The 26904-nt window shown below is 40.2% G+C and overlaps 1 protein-coding gene across 5 annotated transcripts in view; it reads left to right on the top strand.

The window, feature by feature from the left end:
* Window positions 1-25299, top strand: part of slc25a42 (solute carrier family 25 member 42) — a 42754-nt gene extending 17455 nt beyond the window's left edge. For all 5 annotated transcript variants that reach the window (XM_087975944.1, XM_087975946.1, XM_087975945.1 and 2 more), the window contains 7 exons: window positions 9106-9191; window positions 11302-11413; window positions 11680-11705; window positions 17174-17340; window positions 19441-19557; window positions 21848-21999; window positions 24697-25299. In XM_087975944.1, coding sequence (XP_087832070.1) covers window positions 9147-9191; window positions 11302-11413; window positions 11680-11705; window positions 17174-17340; window positions 19441-19557; window positions 21848-21999; window positions 24697-25022 — 945 coding nt within the window. In that variant the 5' untranslated portion in view covers window positions 9106-9146 and the 3' untranslated portion in view covers window positions 25023-25299. The remainder of the gene's footprint in view (window positions 1-9105; window positions 9192-11301; window positions 11414-11679; window positions 11706-17173; window positions 17341-19440; window positions 19558-21847; window positions 22000-24696) is intronic.
* The last annotated feature ends 1605 nt before the right edge of the window (window positions 25300-26904 follow it).

A 26904-nucleotide genomic window follows, 5' to 3' on the forward strand; every position in this document is an offset into this window, starting at 1 on the left:
AAACACAAGCAAAGTTTATTGTATGCACTATAAACAACATAGTTACTATGTTAGAATTAATTCTGATTGTCCCAAGAAATCTCCTATGCTTTATGATGTCTTAGATCCATTTGCTTCAATATTAGGATAGAAAATATCCCACAGTTGCCTGAAAACTAATTTTCCTCAGTCTGGCAGTTTTCAGATGTAAAATGTTCCTGTTTTTCACTCTTAGACACGTTGGTCCCTTGTTCTGGTTGCCCTTTTAAAATTTCTAAGCCAATCTGTGAGGTGCTTTTCTTTTGCCACAAGACTCACTGTATCACTCGAGATTCTTTCATGAGTTTCAAGCTAGGTAATCATCCAATTTCAGTTCCCTCACCAAACATTCAACTTGAGAATAAGCCTCACCAATATTCCATATCAGTAATTATAAAGTTAGCTTTCTGTCTGCTTACCATACAAACCTAACTGTCATTTAATATGACTGTCTTCCGAGTGAGCTGCACTCACCAACTTCAAGCTGTAACTAACTCACAGCAAATATCCTGAAAACTGAAACCAAAGAATCTCCCTCAGCTCCAATTGTGAACCATAGCAACACCAGCATCCTCAGGGATGACCTAGAACAGATCTTTAAGTGAAGCACTCCCTCATAAAATTCCTCCTTTGATTGACAGCAAATGGATTTTACAATTCTACAGGATTTACCAAATGCTTTCGAATTAATTTAACTCAAATTCCCAAAGCGAAAAGATATCTGTGCACAGACCTTACATAAAAGATTCAATGTAGCATGCTTATAATGTTTTAGCAAAGTCCACTTCCAATTTATGACCACATCTTTATGAATGTTAACCTCTTAAGTCAGCACAGCCCCAATCCTTTAGACCATAAGACATAGGAGCAATTTTATACAACTAAATGTAAAGTTTAATAAAATAATTAAGTAGTTTCTAAGACCCCATTAAGGATGGAAAGACAGGTGATGTGTCACAGATGCAGCATATTGGAGTTCCTGATTACCAATTTGGTTCAGCAAGAGTTTGAAGGTTGAGTGTCTTTGCTCAATGTTCAAGCTGGAGGCTGAACTACCGACACTTCCACACATCAGGGAAGGGAAAAGTTACATTGATTTCTTTTTAGCAGGCAGCAGTCATAACTTTAATTTGGTCAGTTTTTGGAAACTGTAGAATGATTGATCGTGAGCGAGGCAGGTAGAGGAACCCAGAGGGCAGGAACAACTGTTCAACATGTTTGAGGTTCTTTCAGCTTGTCCGGATGAGAATAAAGGCTGACAGGTGTGAATGAGCTAACTGACCATGGAAGCATGGTATAGGAAGCCATTTGACTGGGGCTTAAGACGGAATGTAATGGTAGCAGATGACAGTCCGAGAAAGGGAGTTGATACTTTCTTCTAAGCCTAGAGCATGAATCCAAATGGCTGTGTTACCTGGATTCAAGATGTAGAGAAACTTGGAGTGGGAATGGAAGGTTCAGTCATAGTGTTCCATGTCAGTACCAATGACATACACAGAACAAAGAAGGAGATTCTGTGCATTTAGGAAGCTAGATGCCAAATTAAGAAGGAGCAAAGTAGCAAAGCTTATAATCTCTGCATTATTAAATGAGGTTTGTGTAAATTGCTATTGGTCAAATTAGATTAGAGAGAGACGAATGCCTGGCTCAAAGACTGGTATGGGAAACGTGGATTCTGATTCATGGGGCACTGGCAACAATGCTGGGGGAAGTGGGATCCATACCAGTAGGGTGACTTCCACCCTTGGGGGTGGGGCGTGGTGTGTGAGGTCATTCCTTGCAACTGCAAACTGATGGAATAGAAAAGACATCCAACTGTATGGTAGGGCAAGGCTTCTAATTTGGACAGATGTAATAAATCAAAAGTAGAATCAAGGCTAAAGAGCTAATATTAAAATGGCAAACCAATCATGACAAGGTATAGTGTCTAAAGCTTAAGAATCAATCAACAGATGAGATGAGAATTTATAAAGTAATAAGATAAAGTTAAAGACTATGTATCCAAATGCACATAACATGCAAAACAAAGCAGATGAACTTAATATGCAAACTGAAATGAACAAGTGCGATCTGGTAGCTGAGAGATATAGCTGCAGAATGGCATGCATTGGGATCTGAATCGTAAAGGAATCAGAACATTCATAAATGACAAAAGTCAAAAATTTGGAGGAATGGCTGTTAGCTAATGGTATTTGCACAACATAGAGAGTTGAACTGCATTTAGAAAACAGAGCTATGGAAACAGTTTGGGGAGAAATGGTAAGGGTATGAAGTCAGTTGTGGGAATCGTAAAGCATGGAAAAATGGTAACTTGTCAGAAAGACATCCGGACAAGCTGAAAGAACCTCAAACGTGTTGAACAGTTGTTCATGCCCTCTGAGTCCCTCTACCTGCCTCACTCACGGTCAGTCATTCCACAGTTTCCAAATCATAGGAGATTTTAATCTACATATTGACTGAAAAAGTTGAATGGGCAAAGGTAGCTAGATGAATTCGTTGAATGTTATCAGATCAGTTTCTCAGAATAGCACATTCTAAATCATGTGTTGTGCAGTGAGCCACACTAATGAATGATTTCTTAGTGAAGCACCTTAGGTAGCAGTGACCATAATATAATTGAATTTTTCATTCAGTTTGAGAGCGAGAGGAGTGGGTCTGACACTATTTTTAAGTAAAAATTAAATAAGGGAAATTGGGAAATCTCAATAGCAGAAAACTACAGACTAGTTACCTTAAAATCTCTGATGGGGAGGATGTTAACTATTATTCAAGAAGTCGTAGCAGGGCACTATAGATAGGTTTGTAGATAATCGGACAGAGTTAACATGATTTTGTGAAAGGGAAATCATGTTTGATCAATCTACTGGAGATATTTGAGAAGGTGATACATGATGTGGATCAGAGTAAATTGTGGGTGTACTGAAATTAGATTTCCAATTGGCAATTGATAAGAGTCGACATCAAAAGTTATTGCAAAACAATGAAAGCACATGGTAGAGGCAGCACTCTGGCATGGAAAGCAGTGACTGACTAACAGGAAGCAGAGGGAGGGTGTAAGTGGGTATTTTCAATCTGTCAAAATGTAATGAATGGTGTGCCACAGATCTCAATGCTTGGCCTTCAAAGATTATAATTTATCTAAATAGCTTGGGTGAAAAGATGGAATTGAATGTTTTAGGCTGAGTTTTATGAAATCATGAGAGGCATGGATGGGGTGAATAGACAAGGTTTTTACACTGGTGTGGGGGAGTCAAAATCACAGGGCATAAGTTTAAGGTGAGGGGGGAAGATTTAAAAGGGACCAAAGGGGCAACGTTTTCAGAGGGAGGTGCATGTATGGAAAAAACTGCCAGAGTAAGTGGTGGAGGCTGGTACAATTACAACATTTAAAAGGCATCTGGATGAGTGTATGATTAGGAAGGATTTAGAGGCATGTGGGCCAAATGCTGGGGCTAGATTAATTTATGATATTTGGTAAGCATGAATGAGTTGGTCTAAAGGGGTCTGTTTCCATGCTATACAGCTCTCTGACTCAATATAGTTGTCAAATTTTTTAATGGCATAAAATAGGTAGAAAAATATATTATAAAGAGGACATGAGGTTTGAAAAAAGTAGTGGTGAAGTGAATTGTTAAAGATGTGGCAAAAGGAGTATCATGTGGGGAAATGTGAAATTGTCTTCCAATTATAGGGAGCATAACAAAGCATGTTTCTAAATCGAGAGATTGTAGGGTTTTAAGATGCAGAGCGGTATTGGTGCCTTTATCCGAGAATCATGATAGGTTAGTGTGCAGGTACAGGAGGAAGTAATTATGAAAGCTAATGGATCGTTATGAGTTATTGTGACTGAAATTGAATGCCAAAGTAGGGAGGTTCTGATTCAATTATTCAGGGTGCTGGTGAGCTGGAGTACTGTGTACAGCATTGCTCACTGTATTCATGGAAGGATGTAAATGCATTGGAGACAGTTAAGAGAAGGGTTACTAGTTCACTACCTGAAATAGATGCATTGTCTTGTGAGAAAAGAAGATTAAACATATTAGGCTAGATTGTCAAGGTAGGTGACATAGGGATTTCAAGTTACTGTAAGATCAGCCATGATCCTATTTTGGAGCAGCACTGAGAGGCTGAATGGCCTACTGATTTTGTATGTTTGTATGTCATATTGCAGTTTATGGGAGCTTGCTGTAGATAGACGGTGGTCCTAATGGACAGTCCTATGTGAATATTGCATTACACTTCATTAGCTTTACAAGAATGTGTCAACTAAATGTTTCTGTTTCATGCATCAGTTATTATCTGCATCTCTGCTTGTGATTGCCATTAACAGCATGTTGCATTTATATGGCTCCTTCAATACAATCAAAGGGCCCAAGATGCTTGATAGGTGCATTGTAAAACAAAGTATGCCACTAAGCTAGAGAAGGAATATTGGATCAGGTGACCAAAAGCTTGGTCAAAAACGGTAAGTTTGGATGAGTGTCTCAAAAGAGAGAAGTGACATAAATGTGAGTCAAGCTATATGCAGGGAATTCCAGATCTTGGAGCCTGAGAATCTGATGGCACAACCCCCATTGTGGGGTGATTAAAATTGGGGATGCTTAAGAAGCCAGAGATGGTGGAACACAGATACATAGTTTAGTATCGTTAGTTAATGTTTCATATTGTAAGCCAAGTATCACTAGCAGTTGGGGTAAAAGTGCTTGAACTGATTTCATATTGTATTCTCGCAGTCAGCAAAGCAGAGATCTTTACCCTGCACCTTGACTGGATTTGTGTCTGGTGTAGAAAGGTCAGTCCTTAATTTACTTCCACTGATCTTTTCCTTTTTGAAAACTTAGTTTCCTACATTATAAAAGCAAGTGCAGTTCAACAATTCCAAATTGTCTGTCCAGAGGTTGTGCAGGATGCTACATTGATATCTCACTGATTCTTCATCTCTGCCCACATCTGCCAGAAGTTCTCTTGTCTCTATCTATCCTTACCTTGCTGGCCTGTTTCCCATCTCTTTTTCTCTGGCCCCCTTTCTTCCCACCTGGCCTTCTATCTCTATAACTGTCTATCTCTATGTTTTTCCTCCTGCATCTCTGTCTTTCTGCATTTTTTTTTGCTTTTTTTTGGGATTATGTTGATAACACAGTGAGGGAATGCTGTGTTAGATTTTAGTCATTAGAGGCAAGGCTGGATTTTGCTGGAGCAGTTTCTGATATGTCTGAGACTGTGCACAGGCCAGACACACAGAGGGTGATTCAACATGAATCATTTCAAAATACTCAGTAACTGAGCGCATTGGACTTGCAACATTGACCAGCTGCTGAGAAACATTGACAGCACTGACCCTTAATACAAGTTGGATTGCTTACAAGAATATGTTTGCTTCGAAAGAGGTCAAATTATCAAGCATTAGTGTAGCTAAGGGGAAAAGGACGATGAATGCTTAAAATTTGAAATAAAAAGCAGAAATTTAAGTTCTATAATCAGTACTGTGATTGATGTCGTTTACAGTTTGAACACTTTATTTCTAATTTTTAAAAATTAATTGGATGAGGGCCTCACTAGGGCCTCACTGCCTACGTCAGCATTTATTGCCCATTCCTAATTAGCCAGAGGGTAGTTGAGAGTCATCTACATTGCGGTGTATCTGAAATTGCATGTAGGCTAGACCATGTAAGAATGACAGTTTCCTTCTCTGCAGGACATTAGTGAACCAGATAGGTTTTTTTGGACAATCAACAATGAATTCATGGTCACGCTTAGACTCTGAATTGCATATTTTTATTAAATTCAAATTCCACACACCTGTGGTGGGTTTCTGGGTCCCTGGAATAATACTGGGTCTCTGGATTAACAAGGAGAAAGTGAGGACTGCAGATGCTGGAGATCAGAGCTTAAAAGTGTTGCTGGAAAAGCGCAGCAGGTCAGGCAGCATCAAAGGAACAGGAGAATCGACGTTTCGGGCATAAGCCCTTCAGGAATGTGGAGGGTGTGCCAAGCAGGCTAAGATAAAAGGTAGGGAGGAGGGACTTGGGGGAGGGGCACTGGGAATACGATAGGTGGAAGGAGGTTAAGGTGAGGATGATAGGCCGGAGTGGGGGTGGGGGCGGAGAGGTCAGGAAGAAGATTGCAGGTCAAGAAGGCGGTGCTGAGTCTGAGGGTTGGGACTGAGAAAAGGTGGGGGGAGGGGAAATGAGAAAGCTGGAGAAATCTGCATTCATCCCTTGTGGTTGGAGGGTTCCTAGGTGATGATGAGGCACTCTTTCTCCAGGCACCGTGTTGCCATGGTCTGGCGATGGAGGAGGCCAAGGATCTGCATGTCCTTGGCAGAGTGGGAGGGGGAGTTAAAGTGTTCAGCCGCAGGGCGGTTGGGTTGGTTGGTGCGGGTGTTCCCTGAAACGTTCCGCAAGTAGGCAGCCTGTCTCCCCAATGTATAGGAGGCCACATTGGGTGCAGCGGATTCAGTAAATGATGTGTGTGGAGGTGCAAGTGAATTTGTGACAGATATGGAAGGATCCCTTGGGGCCTTGGAGGGAAGTGAGGGGGGAGGTGTGGGCGCAAGTTTTGCATTTCTTGCAGTTGAAGGGAAAGGTGCCGGGAGTGTAAGTTGGGTTGGTGGGGGTTGTTGACCTGATGAGGGAGTCGCGGAGGGAATGGTCTTTCCAGAACGCTGATAGGGGTGGGGTGGGAAATATATCCTTGGTGGTGGGGTCTGTTTGGAGGTGGCAGAAATGACGAAGGATGATACGATGTATCTGGAGGTTGGTGGGGTGGTAGGTGAGGACCAGTGGAGTTCTGTCCTGGTGGCAATTGGAGGGGCGGGGTTCAAGGGCGGAGGGGCGGGAAGTGGAGGAGATGATGTGGAGAGCATCGTCAACCACGTCTGAGGGGAAATTGCGGTCTTTGAAGAAGGAGGCCATCTGGGTTGTTCGGTATTGGAATTAGTCCTCCTGGGAGTAGATGCGCCGAAGGCGAAGGAATTGGGAATATGGGATGGCCTTTTTACAGGGGGCAGGGTGGGAGGAGGTGTAATGATTACACCTCAGACTCAGCACCACCTTCTTGACCTGCAATCTTCTTCCCGACCTCTCCGGCCTATCACCCTCACCTTAACCTCCTTCCACCTATCGTATTCCCAGCATCCCTCCTCCCTACCTTTTATCTTAGCCTGCTTTGCACACCCTCCTCATTCTTGGAGAAGGGCTTATGCCCAAAACGTCGATTCTCCTGTTCCTTTGATGCTGCCTGACCTGCTGCGCTTTTCCAGCAACACATTTTTAATCTCTGGATTAACAGTCTAGTGGTAATGCCACTAGGCCAACACCTCCCTCCCAATTTAAATTGCTATTTAGTTTTCTGGTCTGCAATGCTTCCTTCCTTTCTTGCTTTGTTACCTCAGCTAGTTTTCCCTCTCCTCTGCTGAAGCTGCTGACCATTGCTGCTTTACATTGCATTTCCAGAAGAACTGGCAGTCCCTGTCTGGTATCCCATTAAAGTGACATCATGTTTATGACTACAGAGGAGTGTTTGAGTTGCATTTTTTCTGACATGCAGGAACCCATCCTCATTTCATCTACCCCTGCTGTTCTCTGACCTACAAATCTAATGTTTTGGAGAAGTTGCAAACAAAAAGGTTCACCCCTCTTTTTGAATCCCTCCCACAATCCAGCATCCTTCATGATTCCACCCTGCAAACAATCTGTTGCACTGGCAAGATACTCTTTATGCATCCTCTTTACACCAATGATCATTCACTTGAGCTGTTGAGGTCTATTTTGTGGAATTCTCCCCTAAAACTCAGAGGCTCCTCTTTAAACCTACATTTGACAACGTTTTTGATCAGCTGTTTCCAATTACCCCTCTGCTGTGTAGTGTACGAGTCTCTGTCAAATCTGAAGTGCTGGAGATAAGTATCTGGAATCTGTTTTGAGCTCCCCTGAGTGTATATTTAAAACCAGTAATGGACAATGATACAATTACTCTTTTAAATCTCAAAGTACTGCTTATGCGGCTAAAGCTAAACTCCGCACCAGAAATTGAAACAAAAACAGAAATTGCCAGAGAAATTCAGCATCTGTGGGAGAAAAAGAGTTAATGTTTTGAGACCAGTGATCCTTTGTCAGAACAGAAACTGAATCTGATACAAAAATCCTTGAAAGCCTGTTCTGGAAAGAGAAGAAACGTATCAAAATTCAAGAGCAAGGCCAACGTATTTTGATGAGTGCTGGTGACAGATTTAGAACCTTACGTTTGCTGCCTGCCTGCTTTGGATTTTTGCATCACTTATGCCATAGCTTACTAGGCTGAAAGACAGACTACTGATGACAGTGATGTGAGTGAGCTGCTGTAATGGAGGCTGTCATTATCAACAATGCACCTTCAACTCATTCACCTTTAAAAGTAGAAGGGTAGAGTGTATAAAATCACCCACCGATGGCATGTGCATCAAATATAAGACTATACATGTTTCAGTGGGAAATTTGAAACAAGTAGTCTGTAAAACGGTTGATACATTAGCAAAGTCAGAAAGTGAATGATTATGATTGTCGAGAATTTGCTGAAAGTAAAGCTATTATGAGCTAGGCTGATCTTGCACATCTCAAGGGTATTTGGTTAAAAGTCTGAATGTTCTGCTTGTGAATCGCTTTATTGACAAAGCTGAAAGCAAAATAATCGGTTGCAGGCTCTGAGCACTTTACATTTTAAAAATCTTGATATTTGCGTAGAGTTCACAGACTGTCTCCTTGAAACTTTGTTCTCGAAGATGCTTCAAGGATGCTGGGAAAAGAATGAGAGATGTGGATGGCCCAGTTACAAGCAAGATATTGGATTACACTGAATAAAAGTTACCATGGCTCCAAGATTTTGATATTTCTTTTACTTGAAGATTTTAAAAAATGACTGCTGTTTCTTTCAGTCATATTTCCAGTGCATTTGCAAGCACATCTGCAGACCAATTTGACTTTAAAATATAGCTGAGAGTGCGGAACAAATGTATATAATTAAACTATTCAATACAAAAATGAAGTTTGTATGAGTTTCATTGATTTAATGGAAGCGATAAATCAGTATTGATCATTTTTTCTTTTGCAGGAGTCCTGTGATCTTTACACCATCCTGTGACGGGGATTGGTATGGAGAATGTTGCGAAGAAAACTCTTGACACTGCTCCCACTCAGGTAAAAGTTAAAATGGAGAATGTAGTTAATGATTCAAAGCATCACAGAGACCCCAATGAATAAACTGGCAGGTGTACACTTAACTCAGGATGGTAATGTTGGATGCCAAGGAAAACTATGATTGTGCAAAGATTAGCTAGTTGTGTACGTTCTCAGTTCTTAGAAACCAAAAGATCCACTTAATGACCCAGTGGGAAAAGGCAGTTCCTGGCATATCTTTAACTCACCTAAACTTAAGGATGTTTATGTTTCCCAGTTAGTGTTGCACACATTGATCTCAGTTAAATTTGAAGTGGGTGTGTGGTGGTACAGATATGTCACTGTTACACTGGAGTGTTACTGTCTGAACATAGTGTTATACGCAGCAGACCTATTACTGATGGATACAGATTTGTGCTACTAGGGAGGAAATTGTGCAACTAACATTCTACTGTATTGTCTGATTCCCTAACCTGTGCATTGACAGCTGACGTTAATTCAGGTTATTACAATTGGCTTCAGTGGGCAAGGGAGAGGGACATCATCTTGTGTGAGCATTAGGCAAGAATAGAACTGCATTTGCTGTAATTTTTATCTTGCTGAAAGTCTTCTGGCACTCATCATGAATCCTCTCAAGTTAAGAATGAGCAATTCCATGAACATATCTTAGAAGAGAAATAAAAAGTGCTTTGAATTGCAGCATTATGATTTTTTTTTCCAGAAAAGGAGTTTAGTAAATTGGGATAGAAAATGACATGCTTTTTTTCTTCACACTAGGATGGTGTGAAGATTACAGGACTCCCGACTATGCTAAATAAGCCTAGTTACAAAAGTGCATACAAAAATGTCCTATCTGTATTACAGTTCATTCTGTTTCATATGATTCTGGCCACTTTGAGACCATTTTACATCTGTTTCAGAGCATTTTCAATTTGCTCACATATGTTTTGAAAATCAAGTAACATTTTTTCTAAGCAGTGAACACTTTAAACAGTAAATATATTTGCTCATCATAATGTCACAATCTGATACTCATCATGGATTTAACGCAGGCACAAAAGCAACTGGCCATGTATTTGGAGAAGTTCTTTGCAGAAAATTGTATTGCCCATTTACACTTGAAACTGGTACCGATCTTCCTTGTTGTATATTGGGCAGTGTAATGACTTCCTTAATGTTTGCACCATAAGAACCCAGATTAACTGGCCATTGTCACTTTGCTCTTTGTGGTATTTTGCCAGCTGCTGTATTTCTTCCATTGCATGCATGATTACATTTCAAAAGTACAATTCATGGAACATACAATATAAAAGCAAATCTTTTGCTGGCTTTTTTGCTTTCACTCATATCAATAAACTCTCTTATCTGCAGCCTTGTGCTTTGTTGCTAATGTTGAGCATCCTAGTTTATTTTGCATACTTGATGATATTACAGGCATCCCTTGGTCAGGGTAAGCAGTCTTGCTGTTTGGCTGTCCTCTGCTTTTTGGCTGCAGTGTACACAATCTACAGGATGCACTGTAACAACTTCCTTAAATCTTGTTAGACAGCTTCTTGCACATCCACCTCTGCACCCTCTAGAAGGACAAGGGCAGCAGATGTATGAGAGGACTATCGCCTCCAGATTCGCCTCTTAAGTTGCACACCACTCTTTGTTCATTATTGTGTAAAGTCTTGGAGCTTCTTCCCTAACAGGAATGCCTTCACCTTGGGGAATGATTCAAAAATTAACTCACTACCATATTCACAAAGGTGATGAGTGATGGACTGGTTGAGATAATGTTGTTCCATGAATGAAAAAAGAAAAGCTTTAAGAATGTTTAGCAGTACTAAGGAAGATTTCCATTTCTAACCAGTAATGTACATATCTTGGAAATATCTGAAGAGGCGAGTGGGCAGGGAACCATACTCAGTATCGAGCCAATGTTGTATGTCCCTTGTGAGCAGTTTGGTGGGATGGAAGTAGTTTTATTTTGCAAATAACCCACGCTGTGCATGGTGCCTGAATTGGAAACTTTCCTTCTCAATGTTAAACATTCCTGACTTTGTGGAATGCAAAGGTTTGCAAATTTATTAGGAGAAATAAAGATCATTTTGACCTGATGGAGGTATTTTTTGTCTGACTTTCCTAGGATGTGAGAGGGAAGCGACATATCATTAATTCCCTCATCTCGGGAGCAATTGCTGGAGCTGTCGCAAAGACAGTGGTAGCACCGCTGGATAGAACCAAAATAATATTTCAAGGTAGGAGGAGATGGCCAGAGTGGAATTCCTTGTTTATTCCGGCTGTGCTCTATCTTTCTAATAAAGTAAAAGAGAATATCATAGTGCTGCCTGACCTGCTGTGCTTTTCCAACACCACTCAAATCTTAACTGTAATCTCCAGCATTTGCAGTACCCACTTCTACCTAAGAATACTTGATGCCTGTATGGCTGTGCATTTGTGTTGGTGGGGTAGCTATTGCAACTTTGTCAAGTCTAATTGATTTTTTGTTTCCCTACATTCACAGTATCTTCAAGAGGATTCTCAGCCAAGGTGAGGTTATTTCTTTTCTTATTTAACTGTGTCTGCTCTCAGAGCCTCCCCCACTTGACCATCTATCTGTATATTGCACATTATTTGTGCCTTGGTGCTTAAAAGAGAAATAAAGTAAGCCGATCATCTGTTGGTTTCTTCTGAACCCCTCAAAGACCTGAAATGTGTGTCAGAACAATCCATCTTCAGTCAACTGGGAACAGATGGGCTTTAGACTTTAGATTATACCCAGCGTTATGAATAGAACAATAATAACACATCACCAGGCAGTATGAGTTGTCTCACAAGAATATGCTTGAAGTTGATAGTTTTTCATAAAAACAAATAGAGCAATAAATCTTTATAAAATTTGTCTGGTTAGACCTCAGTTGGAATATTCTGTCCATTCCATTACTTCAGTAAAGATGTCAAAGCCTGGGACAGGTTGCACAGGAGATTTATTGATTCCAAGGGATGAGTTGGTTGATCTTGTATTGAGAGATTGGAGAACCTGAGATTGTTCTCAGAGCAGGGAAGGTTAAGAAGAGATTCAGTGGAAGTGTTCAAGCTTATGAAGGATTTTGATGATTGGGAGAAGAGATGAGAAAGTTGCTTTTTTCCCAGTTACACAAATTTTAAGCTATTACCAAATATCTAGAAATAGTGAGGAACATTTTTTACACAGAGAGTTACAGACTTCCTGTAAGGCGGCTGGGTACACTTTTAATAGAAAATTTACTTTTTTTGAAAAAAAGAAAATTAACAATAAGCAAGTAACTGTCTGGGGAATGGTCTTAGCACTGATCTGATTTTTTCCAAAATACCAAAAAGTTCCTGATTTTAAATGTTCAGTCCCATAATTGCGGATTCTTGCATATTGATGGCACTTTTTTGCCAGTATTTTAGTAAAACACATTTAAAAATTGATACTGTTTGTAAAGCAAATATCAGGGTTTGCAGGTATTGAAGATTGTAAATGAAACATTTCTAATTTAACTAGATTTTATCATTACAGTGGCTACATTTTAAAACTAATGTTTTAAATATTTCCGTAAATTTGAGGAATTCCTGAGCTCATGTAAAGCACTGTGTATAAATGCAAGTTCTTTTCATTGTGTACCTGTGTGCTGTATGTCTTTCTACTTTGACTGGAGGAAGTTTTTTAGCTCAGTTGGTGTGAAGTTAATCTTAAAAGAAAGTTTGTTTATATCATTTGGAACAGAACTACCAACATAAATGAAATAGGGAATCCTTGTTTTCTTGTTTGTTGACTAAATATCTATTTGTTTCTAATAAAAGTTTGAGAAATTTTGTTTGAAAACAAGCAATTTCCTGGAAAGCATTTTCACCAAATGTGTATTTTTAAAGAGCACTAATTTGAAGGATAATGAGAATTGTTAGGCCACTGTTGGAATATTGCATGCCATTCTGGTCTCCTTCTTGTCAGAAAGATGTTGTGAAACTTGAAAGGGTTCAGAAAAGATTTACAAGGATGTTGCCATGGTTGGAGGATTTGAGCTATAGAGAGAGACTGAACAACTGGGGCTGTTTTCCCTGAAGTGTCGGAGGCTGAGGGGTGACCTTCTAGAGGTTTGTAAAGTCATGAGGGGCATAGATAGGGTAAATAGGTAAAGTCTTTTCCCTGGGTTCAGGGAGTCCAGAACTAGAGGGCATTGGTTTAGGGTGAAAGGGGAAAAATATAAAAGAGACCTAAGGGGCAACTTTTTCACACAGAGGGTGGTATGTGTATGGAATGAGCTGCCAGCGGAAGTGGTGGAGGCTGGTACAATTGCAACATTTAAGAGGCATTTGGATGGGTATATGAATAGGAAGGGTTTGGAGGGATATGGGCCGGGTGCTGGCAGGTGGGACTAGATTGGGTTGGGATATCTGGTCCGCATGGATGGGTTGTTTCCATGCTGTATCTCTCTATGACTCTAAGTGCAGTGGGATTTGGGATTAAAGTTCTTTCAAAGAGTTGGCATACGTGTGAATGACTAAATTTCTGCCTTCTATACCACAAAGTGTTATGGTTAATGGATCTTCAAGCATGAAAATGATTTATAATTTTAAGATGAATATCATCCTGCTCTCTTCCATTGCATCCCTCTGCATTTTGTCCAAGGGAAGTAACAAGTGAGCTATAAGTTCTTTGATCTAGCTTTAGCTGCTTGCATCATCTGACAATCTCTGTGCCCTCTGCTATCGGATGCTCTGAAAGTTAGTTGGGCTCTAATAGTACTTGTGAATAACTAGCAGTTCAAAAGTTGGCTATGTAGCACTGTGTAGGGACGAGTTAAAGTTTATGTATTTCTGCTTCATATTTCAGATGGCTAGTTTGAGATGCGCTTGTCTGAGATTACACAGAAAGGTGGTCTTACATTTGAGTAACATCTTTGACTTCAGGATGTTCGAAAACACTTTCCAGTCAAAAAGTATTTTATGAATTGTAATCACTGTTGTAATGCAGGAAACCTGCCCACCAATTTGTGCCAAGAAAGCTCCTGTAAGTAATATTTCGATAAGACTCGAATATTTACAGAACAGGAGGCCATCTGTCCCGTGGTGTTCACATGGCATTTAGCAGGAGAAATGGCCTTGCACTCCCAGAGATCTCACTCTGGGATTATGGAGCAATGTGAACCAATGCCGTGGCAGGGGTGAAATGTTTCAGAAGTTGCTGGCACCTGGAATCTGTAACATAAGCTGCACTGTTAATAGTATTCTCCACTCAACACTTCAGTTGGCATGTTTGGTTATAAGTTTGTACTGTCTTGTCTTTGACTAGAAACACTGCTACTACACAAACACATGATGCCATACACTAATAGCCTATGTTAAAATAGCACTAGTGCCTTACATTATTTTAAGATAGCTCACCAAATCTTTTTCAAACAGAATTTGACACTGAGCCGTACAGATGTTTGGGCAGACAATCAAAAATTTACTCAAGGACATTGGATTTGCGAAGTATTTTAAAGTAGAAAATGATCGGAATATGTAGGAAGCAAGTTCTTGAGCTAAGTTTTAACATTTTGATTGGTTTGGATTGCACCAAATATTGGAACAAGCAAAAGCCACAATTGAAGGAGTTTGCTCAGTGTATTAGCCAACAGTCCACCTTCACTAAAACACCAGAAAAGAATAACTGTTCATTTATCACTTTGCTGCCTTTGGGAGTTTGTTGTGTGCAAATTGTTTTGTTTTGTCTGCAGAGCAGTGGCTGCAATTCAGAAGTAATTTGTTGTCTGTGTAGCACTTTGGCATGCCCTGAGGAAGATCAAAAGAGCTTTACCAATGCTCATCAGTTCATTCTTCATACAGCACCATTGCTTTGAATGCCCCAAGAGGCTTGGCAAAGAAAATGCAGTTGCTGAATCGTGACAGAGGAGAATGTCTAAGAGCTTGATCCAAGAAATTTGTTCAGAGTGAATAGATTTTGAGAAAGGTTTGCAAAAAATTGAACTGTGGCACTTTGAAAGCTATGCCATAGGTGAAATAAGAGGCAGGAGATGTCTGGGATTGGAGGAAGAAGTCTGTCTTACTCTTGTGGTGGTGAAGTGGATTGGCATGCTTTGAGATATTTTAAAATGCTATTCAATCCAGTGGCATAGCTGTTATCAGAAGCCCTTGCTTCCTGCAGCATAAGGGAATGTAAATATTAACTAGATTGTGCTCTGGTGCTAGGGGTTAGAGTGTCCAATTATAACAAAAAATTGGTTTAACTTCCAATGAATAAACTGTAACATTTACAAAAGCCCTTTTATGGCCTCAGAATATCCCATGAAAGTTAAGTGTAGCCATTGTTGTAATATAGGAAACATAGGCTAATTTACATATACCATGATTTCTGCACAGCAACTAATAGGTAATATTTTGTTGGTTGAGCAATAAATATTGACCAGGATTTCAGGAAGAACTCCTCTGTTCATTTTTGATGTAGTGGTTATGAATTCCTTTATATCCAGCTAAGAGGATAGATGGGTCCTGGTTTAACATTTTACAGGAAAGACCCGCACCTCCTGCAGTACAACAATCTCCCATAAGTGTAAACATGGGTTATGTGCTCAAGTTTGTGGATGATCTAATTGATGTGTCTAAAACAATGAAAGGAGGAGAGAATGAGAATCTATTTCTCACAGAGATATCACAACCAAATGACACACCATCATAAAATTAGGGCTAGACTATTCAGAAGCAAATGTACAAAGCACTTTGGAGGCTGGTGAAAAATTCTTTTCCAGACATTTGTGCATGTTTGAATATTTTTGAGAATTTTCAAGTCAATTTCAATAGATTTTTATTGGCCATAGATGATGGTGCCACAGTTATGCCCATGTGGTGAGATGGAGCCAAATTCATGTATGCCATTGACTGGGGAAGAAACCTCCATGCACATCGGCATCAGAGGTTGATAGGTCACGTGCCAGTTTTGTGTATATGAAACAAACTCTGGTTAGTTTCAGTGCTGAAGGAGTGTAGCACTATCCTAAGGCTTTGCTTTTCAGGTGAAACATTCAAACATTCAAACAGATCCCAAGGCACTTTTTGAGCAATCGTGTAGCTCTTGCAGATGTCCTGACTAAACTTTACTTTTTTGACTGATGTCACTAGAATATTTGCATATTGACCTCCCTTGTTGTTTATGGGAATTGATGTGCACAAATTGCTATATTGTGCACTTCAAAAATTATTTAATTGGTTACAAAATGTTTGTGATGTTCTGAGGTTGTGAAGGAAATATTTGAAATTTGACTCCTTTCCATTCTGTATCTTTAACCCCCTTGATAATCTTTTCCATAGCTGTTTGATCGCGCACTCCCTCTAATCCTCCAGCTTAGCCATGGATGCACCTTCTCAGAAAAATTGTCACCAAATGAGATTGTTCAGTCCATCATGTCTCTGCCAGCCCGCTGCGTAAACAATTCGTCTCATGCCACTCCTTTACCTTTTTCCTGTAGTCCTGAGAGGCGACCTTATAGAAATGTATAACATAATGAGGTATTGATAAGGTAAATGGTAGTTGTCTTTTCCCTGGGGTGGGGAATTTCAAGGCAATGGGACATATTTTTAAGGTGAGAGGAGAGAGATCTAAAAAAGACATGAGGGACAAATGTTTTACAGAGTGGTTCATGTCTGAAGTGAACTTGAAGGAAGTGGTGGGTGTGGTACAATTACAGCGTTTAAAAGACATTTGGATAAGTACATGAATAGGAAAGATTTGGAGACATATGGGCCAGGAGCAGGCAGGTGGGACTAGTTTAGCTTGAGATTATATTTGGCATGTACTGGTTGGACCAAAGGGTCTGTTTCTGTGCTATGTGACTCTTAATGCCCTGCATATTTTTTCTGAGCACCTGTATTCCATACCCTTTCCCTTTCCTCGAGTGTGCCTTCTCTCCCCCATACACTTTCTCTGTCTTCCCAAGTTGATTGAAATGTTCATTTCATACCAAAGAGTAATTGTTTTGTCTTCACATTTGCTGTAGGAAGTTGTGAAGCTGATTTACCAAACCTACCGGATGGATGGTTTCTTCAGCCTCTGGCGGGGTAACTCTGCCACCATGGTCCGAGTTGTTCCTTATGCTGCACTTCAGTTCTGCTCTCATGAACAGTACAAACAGATTCTGGGATTCTATTGGGGGACTCATGGAAGGTCAGTATACAGGAACAACATTTGGATCATCCCATTCAGACCAGCTCACAAAGTAGGTCATTCTCTTATCCCCAACTCCTTCCCTTTTCTCTAAACTCTATGAATTTAACTGCCGCAGACAGTAGAAACTGTTTCTGCTTGAGATACAAGGCTGTGGATTTATGGCCTTGTCTGGAGTTAATGTTGGAAAATGGAGATTATTTTGTGCAAATGTCATAATCTTTGCTTTGAAGCTCCACTTGTCTGACTTTCTAATGAATTAATTGTACCACCATATGCTTGGATTTATTAAATAATATTTGATTGGTAACTGACCCTTCTGATTTCAGTTTAGGATCCTACTGCTAATTTTTAAGCTTGGTGTATCCCAGCAAGGTAGACGTGGTAGAGAGAATAGATTTAATAGCTGCAGTGACTTGGAGTCACGGGAGGAGAAACGTTATTTAAATGATGCGATACTTGAAGAGATGGGAAAAGGCTTGTTGAATTGTGAAAATTCAGTGAGAAATGGTTTTTCTAGATAACCAAAACAAAAGTGTAGAGATTTGACCATTTTCTTCTAAACAAAATACTACTGATGCTGGAGATCTGAAATAAAAACAAAATGTTGGAGGAACTCTGGTTTGGCAGCATCTATAGAGACAAAACTGCAATTCTGAAGAAGAGTTATTGGGCTCAGAGTTAACTGTTTCTCTGTCCTCAGTTGATGTCATTCCCATTGGGTTCCTCCAGCACTTTGTTTTATTGGCTGTTTATTTGTTTTGCTCCTACTTCTGGTTGGAGATTTCTTGAAGACTAACCAGTATCTATACTTTTAATAGCCTTTTATTGTCTCCTATACCTGTCAACAAATCTGACTTCCTAATGTTTCTGTTTGTGTACCTCTCTTGACCATTATAAATTGCCATGTAAACATCTTCAGTTTTGCTAAGCCACTTGTGACAGTGTAGTTACACATTATGGTCATGTGGTGGTGACATTCCCCACTTCCCTCTTGCTAACCCTACCATCATGGTACAGCTTTTATCATCGAAAGTGCAGACCACAGCTCAGGTTACCATGTTATGCGAAGGGCATCAATGATATCCCTTCAGTAGTGTATTGGAACATCAGCCTTGAATAACACACTCGAGGGCAAGTTTGGGGTTTGAATGCATGTGTTCAAGCACAGTGATGCCAGCTGTATCAACTTAATTTATGTAATAGGGCACAAGAGATAGCTGCCTTGGCTTATAGGTTTTATTTTCTGAATTATTATTATTTTGCTAACCAATTTCTTTCAAGTAATGAGTGCTCCAGAGTGCCCTCACATCATCGCTTTTACTCTAACTTTAAAATCAGTTTCTTCAAATGTTTTAGAGAAAAGACCACAATTCCCCATTCTTTTTAAAAAGAAAACTTATTTCAGAACACAAAATCTTGAATGCAGAATGACCACCAATTATACAAGATACTTGTTAGGCCTCAGCTGGAATCTGTACACAGTTGTGAGTGCTACACTATAGAAGGATGTACACAAATTGGAAAGTGTAGAAGAGGTTTACAAAATGGTTCCAAAGATGGGAAACTTAAGTTGAGGATAAATTGGGGAAGTTGAGGCTCCTATCCAAGAGAAGGTGACTAAGAGAAGATTTGATAGAAGTTTCCAAAATAGTGAAGGTCTGGATAGAGTAGATAGGGAGAAACTGTTCTTGTAAAAGGATCAAGGTCGAGAAGGCATAAATTTAGTGATTTACAAATGTAGCAAAAATAAAGTGACAAAAGCCTTTTCCATACAGCTCATGGTTTGGGTGTGGAATGGACTGCCTGGAAATATAGTGGAGACATAGTCAATTTGAAGCATTCGAGAAAACAGTAGATGATTACGTAACTAGAAACAATTTAATAGGGTATGAGGAAGAGACGAAATTAAGAATAAGTCATAGTGCTTATTTGAGATGGTTCAGACAAGATAGAACAAATGGCAGCCTCCTGTGCTGTTGGGCTGCACATCCTTTTCTCCAGTCCAGCTGTGTGTGGAGCACCCACCCATTGTTATGATTGGTTTTTGTTTTTCTCTCTGCAGAACTTTGACTCTGTCGTTGTCTCTCTCTTTGCCAGACCTTTGCCACCCCTCCCACGGCTGCTTGCTGGCTCAATGGCTGGTATTACAGCCACCACGCTGACATATCCACTAGACTTGGTGCGAGCACGAATGGCCGTAACTCCAAAGGAAATGTAAGTATTCAAAGCAGCATCATCAACAGTGTTTGAGTAAAGCAGCCCTCCATAAACTGTACTGAAACTGCTCCCCAGTCAGTCCACTTACTACTTCTGTGAAGGTGAGCTCACTCAAAACTCTGCTAGTCACCTCATCTGCACCAGGTCTTACCCCTGTATATTGTCTCTGCTCAGTGCTGAGATCATTCCCTCACAGATGTGTACATAAGAAACCATGCAGCAGCTTAACAGAAACTGGCGTTCAAAACATTCAATTTGATGGGAATGGGGTTGGGGATGCGGGTGAGAATTCCAGCATCAAGATTTAACTATTGCACATGTGCTACTCAGATAAAACAAAACATTAAAAGGCCAACATCCAAATACTGAAAGAAATAAAAAAGAGAATATGGTACAAATGCTGGGGTATGTTTTTTGGAGAGGCCATCATTGATCTTTAGTATTCCTACCCCCAGAGAATTGTAAGGTCTCGATCGTTGAATATATTTAAGGCTGGGATAAATGGATTTTTGGTGTCTGTAGGATTTGAAGAGTGTCAGGAAATTGGAGTTGAAACCCAAGATCAGCCATGATTTTCCAGCCATTTTGGAGACATGGTTGCAAGGCAGTCAAGGTTGGGCAATAGATACTCAGTTGTATGTGACCTTTTTGAAAGGTCAAGCAGGAAGAACAAAGTGTTGGGATAACTTTGTTTGTACGAGATGGGGTAAGAACAGTAGCAAGAAATGATCTTGGACTGAATTATATGGAATCCATGCATGGAGTTAAGAAAAACAAAAAGACACTATGGAAGTAGTCTCTAACAGTATCTGTACTGAAGGACAGACAATAAATCAGAAAATGGTAGGACATCATTGAAAAAACGTCAGTACAGTAATCATGGGTAACTTTAATCTTCTTGTAGATTGGTGACATCAGATTTACAAAGGAAGAATTCATAGCGTGTTTGTGACAGTTTCCTAGAACAATATGTTGTTGATGCAACCAAGAATCCAGGAGAAAGTGAGGACTGCAGATGCTGGAGATCAGAGCTGAAAATGTGTTGCTGGAAAAGCGCAGCAGGTCAGGCAGCATCCAAGGAGCAGGAGAATCGACGTTTCGGGCATAAGCCCTTCTTCAGGAAATTCCTGAAGAAGGGCTTATGCCCGAAACGTCGATTCTCCTGCTCCTTGGATGCTGGCTGACCTGCTGCGCTTTTCCAGCAACACATTTTCAGCAACCAAGAATCCAGTCAATTTTGGACCTGGTGATGCATAATGAAGCAAGTTTAATAAATTATCCCCTAGAGAACAGTGACATTACATGGTAGAATTTAGCATTCAGTTTCAGTGAGAGAAACTTGGGTCGGAAACTTTGAGGTTTAACTGGACAGATGTAGATAGTTCCCCTTGTGGGAGAGTCTAGGACTAGAGGCATTATCTTAACCACTTACTCAGGTTGAGCTGAGGAGGAACTTGTTTAGCGGGTTGAGAGTCTGTAGAATCCTTCACTACGAAGGGCTGTCGAGGGTAGGTCATTAAGGATATTAAAGGCTAAGATCGGCAGATTTTTAATTAAAAGGGAAGCAAGTTACGAGAAAAAGGCAGGAGTGTGGGGATGAGGATTATCAGATCTCATTGAATGATGAAGCAGACTCAATGGACCATATAGCTCAATTCTGCTTCTGTGTCTTGTTTTATGATGGATGACTTAGCAGTCTGTCTTTATCCTGGATAGTGTTAAGCTTCTTGAATGCTGAAGGCTCCAATATTTGTTGTTTTTATTCTAAGAACGGAGTTTGAAATGCATAGAAGGCAATTAATTTTCTGCTGGATACACTTTGCAATGGTATATTTCTGTATACATTGAAGTATACGCAGAAGCATGATTTCTTTGGTCACTTGTGTGTGTTGGAGAAAAGTAGAGTTGCACTGCACAGAAGGAGAGTACCTTGCCATTATTTCTGTTTTGACTCTGGGATAGAGAAATCAAATTAATCAGAACCCACTGCTCTTTTCGCACGGCTCTGTTTCTTTCCTTCAGGTGTTGCCTTGCATGTCCTTGCAGGTAGTTACGAAAGTTATGAGTTTAGAAAATATCACTAATTGCTATTAACCCTGCTTCTTTTATGTTTTCAGATAGTGTATTTTAAATACTTCACATTACTCTAGTTCTGATTGCTTTAAATCTGCAGACTCTGGTTGCCAACCGTTCTGCTACTGGAAGTGATTGCTTATTTATTCCATGGAGATACTTTGAGTGCACTTCTTGCTTATGATGGTGTATTACATATTTTTTGTGCTATTAGGTACAGTAATATTTTGCATGTCTTCATCCGGATAACTCGAGATGAAGGAATCAAGACCTTGTACAGTGGATTCACACCCACTATCCTTGGGGTGATTCCATATGCTGGGCTCAGCTTCTTCACTTACGAAACACTGAAGAAATTACATGCAGGTACGGCAGTAGCTGTTAGTATGGTGATCCCTACAGGAAGTGTCCAGATCACGCCTTGTTAATCAGGCTGTTGAGCCAGGTTTGTGTTCATCCCAAACTCCATTCCCAATCAGCAAATCGGATTTCACACTATTTACATTATCATTATAGCTGAAGGAGGCCACTTGGCCTATCCTGGTTCGTGTTCCAGAAAGGTCTCAATGCCCTCTTACCCTTTGTGAGAGGCATAATTTTGATTATTTTCCTCATTATTTCATTTCAAGTTAATTCTATGCATTTTTCACTTGACAGTGTTTTTTTGTTGTGTGTTCTAGCATTACCTTTGATTATGATGGTTGGGCTGAAGGGTCTCTTTCCCTACTGTATGACTCTGATTCTTTGATGACGATGCAAGATGCTGAAAACTTTTGGCACAATAGGCAACTGAGGACATCAGATTCCTTTCTCTAGAGGATGTTAATGAGACAAATAATTTTTTTATGACAATTGACAATGGCTTCATGGTCAACATTAGACTTTTAGTTGCAACTTGTTAAAACTCAAATTCCACCATCTGGATTTGAATCTGGATCCTGAGGGTATTACCTGGGTCTCTACTAGTCCAGTAACAATACCACTGTGCCATTACTTCCCCAGAAATATTCACCTTCTCCACCACTGAAGCTCAGTAGCAGCAGTGTGTACCATCTGCAAGATAGAGTGCAGAAATATACCAAGGCTTTCTAGATGGTATGTTCGAAACCAACAGCCGCTACCATCTAGAAAGTCAAGGACAGTCGATAAGTGGGAAGCTACTCCCGATCCTGATTTAGAAGTAGATTGCCATTTTTGTAGTGTCAGTCGTCAAAATCCTAGAACTTCCCCTCCAAGTATGTGGCGCTGCCTACAGCACATGGACCGCATCTGTTCAAGAATGCAGCTCACCATCACCTTAAGGGCAACTCGGGATGGACACCCACATCCCATTAATTAATTTCTTTAAAAACTAAATGTTTCAGGTTACCAGTCTATCCTCAGAGCTTCAATGTAGAGTCATAGCATAATAGAACATGGTAACAGACCCTTAGCCCCCAACTTGTCCATGCCGATCACGTTTCCTAAACTGAACTAGTACCATTTGCCTGTGTTTGGCCCATATCCCTCTAAACCTTTTCTATCCACGCACCTGTCCAAATATCTTTTAAACATTGTAATTGTACTTGCCTCTACCACTTATGTGGCAGCTTGTTCCATATACGCGCCATCCTCTCTGTGAGAAATTTGTCCCTCAGGTCCCTTTTAAGTCTTTCTCCTCTCACATTAAATTTATGCCTTCTAGTTTTGGATTCCTCTTCCCTGGGGAAAAGACCTTAGCTATTCGTCTTATTTGTGCCCCTCGTGATTTTATAAACCTTTAGAAAGTCACCTCTCAGCCTCCTGTATGCCAGGGGACAAGTTCCAGCCTATCTATCCTCATAGCTCAAACCCTCCAGTCTTGGTAACATCCTAGTAAATCTTTTTTGCACCCTTTCCAGTTTAATAACATCCTGCCTAAAGTAGGGCAATTAGAATTGTATACAGTACTCCAAACGTAGCCTTACCAGTGTATTGTACAGCTGTAACATGATGTTAATCAATGCTCTGATGATGAAGGCAAGCATGCCAAACGTCGCCTTCACCATCCTATCTACCTTTGATACCATTATGTATGTGCACCCCTAGGTGTCTCTGTTCTTCCTAGGGCCCTACCTTTAACTGTGTAAGCCCTTTTCTCGTTGATCTTACCAAAACACAATACCTTGCATTTATCTGAATTAAACCCCGCCTGCCAATCCTCAGCTCACTGGCCCAGTTAATCAAAATCCCACTGTACTTGTAGATAACCACTTTCACTGTGCATTATACCATGTGGAGATTTATTTATAATCAATTTCTTTATAACAAGAATAATTCTAGATTAATATGTTTAATAATGCGTATTTAAGTGCAATCCATGATATTTGTGTTGTTTTGTATTGAAAGAAGAAAACCGTAAAAAAAAACAAATACAGAAGGTAGTTACTATTTGACTGCATCATCTAATGAGAGAACAAGAATGAAAGAGTAACCCCAGAAATCAAATTAAAGTTCTCAAAAAAAAAAAAGCAATACCCTGAGTCCGGTGATAAAATGGAGGCCATGCAGCCATCCTTCTGTGCCAGCCCTCTGATGGAGTCATCCCTGCAAACCATTCACCTTCAATTATTTTCAATGTCCCTTTTGAAAGAGCTTATTGAATCTGCTTCCACTGTCTTTCAAGCAGTACTTACCAGCTCATGACCACTGTTTAAAAAAATTATTGCCATTTCAGTTCTCATTCATTTGCAAATTATTTTAAATATTTACCCTTTGGTTCCTAGCCCTTCTGTCTCATTTTACCTCTGTTTCTTTCTCTAATTTCTCTTAAATCTGTCTTTTCTGGTTATTAATCTTCCTACTGGTGAAAACATTATCTCCAACTGAACCCTTCATAATTCTGAATGTAGATTAAACATCCTTTACCCCTCTATGCTCAAAGCAGAATGATTTCAGCTTCTCCAGTCTCTGTCACTGAAGTCCTGCAGGAGTTAATTAAAATGGGCTGAAAGGTGTTCCTCATAAGTGTCTTTGTGGGGTGATCATTAGGAAATAATGTGTTTTAGTCAGCATGTACCTCTAATGCATGTGACTTGGTTTCAGAGTTAACAGAGAGAGCCTATCCATACCCCCATGAGCGGCTACTTTTTGGGGCATGTGCTGGCTTAATAGGCCAGTCAGCTTCCTACCCACTGGATGTGGTACGACGACGGATGCAGACGGCAGGAGTGCAGTGCCGCAAGTACACAAGCATTTTAGAGACAATGCGTCAGATCATTGTGGAAGAGGGTGGAATTGGTGGCCTGTACAAAGGCCTGAGCATGAATTGGATCAAGGGCCCTATTGCCGTGGGGACCAGCTTCACTACCTTCGACCTCATGCAGATTCTCCTCCGGAAAATTCAGGACTACGGTACCTTACAAAGGTAGTAACTACAAGTACGGGTGATCTGTAACATGACTTCTAAACGAATGGAACAAAATTGCATCTCACTAATAAGTGTCCAGGATGGGAATTGACAGTTGCTGGACAAGTATTTACAAGCTGGAATAATAGTGTGACACAGAGGTTAATCGTGCCATAATAGCAGTTGAAACTCTGGTGCCTCACATTCTCTCTGAAGCTGTTTAAATAATTTAATTAAATATTAATTTTGTTGATCTTTTTAAGTTGTCTGCTTTTCAACATAAAGTTGAAATGGGTCTACACTGCTCTGGAGTGCTGTCCATGTCCCGTGTGGCTTCTTGTGTCAGTGTACATGAATAACGTTCCCTTCAGCAACAGAGAGAATGCAACTGAGACACGCATGTTGGAATGTACCAATCTTGTTCCCACAATTAGCCCCTCCATTGAAGAATGTGGAGGCACATGGTGGTGGGGGAAGCTCACAAGCTTCCTGATTGGTGCCCAGCAGAATCACTAAATTGACAGACCAAGAGAGAGCAGGAGCAGGCTCAGGTGAACTGGAATCCCCCCCTCCCACCCCACATTCAGGTTGCCACATGCATCGGTACAGAAGGTCTGAAGTTAAGCTGCCTCACCTTTGGAGATTAGTCGCTTGAGCAGATCCACGGATCAGGTTGTATTGAGCTGAAACTGATTCCTTTGGGAGAATGTTATACAGACAAAGTTTGGGTCATATTCACAATCTGAGAGCTATCCGGATGAAAATTGCTGGTTGGAAGTCCCCAGCTGCATGTATTCAGGTTTTAAAATAATCTCTCGTAAAAATATTCAGGTTCCCCCTATGCTCTGAAATTGTGACATTACATTAGATGTTTTAACCCATTACTGTTTGGAGTGGTCATGTGCTAACTAGTAGCTGTTACTTTTTTAAAATCTCTTTTGCGAAGGGGTCCCTTTTAGTTTTTGTTGCCAAGCCTTTAGTTGTCTCATTTGAAAGATTTGAAATATCTCATAAATAAGTATTAACATTTTTATAAAGGGAGAGTTATTAATACAAGATTTAGATTTTGCAAAACACAGAAGCTCCTGATCTCCACCTGATTCCCTGTTTAGCTGGTCAGTATCTCTGAGGTAGTGATGTCCTTTTAAGGAATATACATCTTCCCTTCCCAAACCCTGTGCTGTCCCTGTCCTGGGAGTATTTGATGGAAGTATTGTAGAGGGAGCTTTACTTTATATTTAGCTCTATGCTTTACCTGTCCTGAGAATATTTGGAGACACTGGGGAGCTTTACTCTTTATATAACTGATCTACCTTGTCTGGAACTTCTTAGCTGATATAGATGTCTGAAATAGTTTGGTTCCTTACCTTGATGAACACAAAAACTGAAAGCCAAATTGAAGTTGAGCTCCTAGTTTGTAAGAACTCAGATGAAGTGTAAATTGGGAACTGGCACACATTCAACTATGTCCAAACAGACTAGAAAAGCTTAGAAATCAGGGAGAGGTGTTTATACCAAAAACAAAGAAAATGATTGCTCGCTCTTCCTATAACATATTTCCATTTTAATTACATTATTAAAGGTGTGGTTTCAAAAGTGGTCTAGCATAAACCTCCAGGGAGAAAGGGATATCTCCTGGAGGTCCCATGAGAGATGAAGAACTTTGGAGCAAATTGATTTTCTACCCTGCCCCTTTTCCCATCCCACCCATTGTGTCTTGACCACAGCCTTTTCAAAAAGAATGTCTTCTGCCATACCTCAGCCTACTTTAAATAACGCTCTCTAGTCCAGCTCATTCAATATTGTAGTTATTCTATTTTGTTAAAACCTTATGAAATTTATAATTTGTTTCTTATAACATTATCCTGCTACTCCAGGTCACCACGCACAATAGGGAATGGACC

The sequence above is a fragment of the Chiloscyllium plagiosum genome, unplaced genomic scaffold, assembly GCF_037043375.1.
Source record: "Chiloscyllium plagiosum isolate Xiang-an unplaced genomic scaffold, Cpla_swu_hap1 HiC_scaffold_28, whole genome shotgun sequence".
NCBI classification, from domain to species: Eukaryota; Metazoa; Chordata; class Chondrichthyes; order Orectolobiformes; family Hemiscylliidae; genus Chiloscyllium; species Chiloscyllium plagiosum.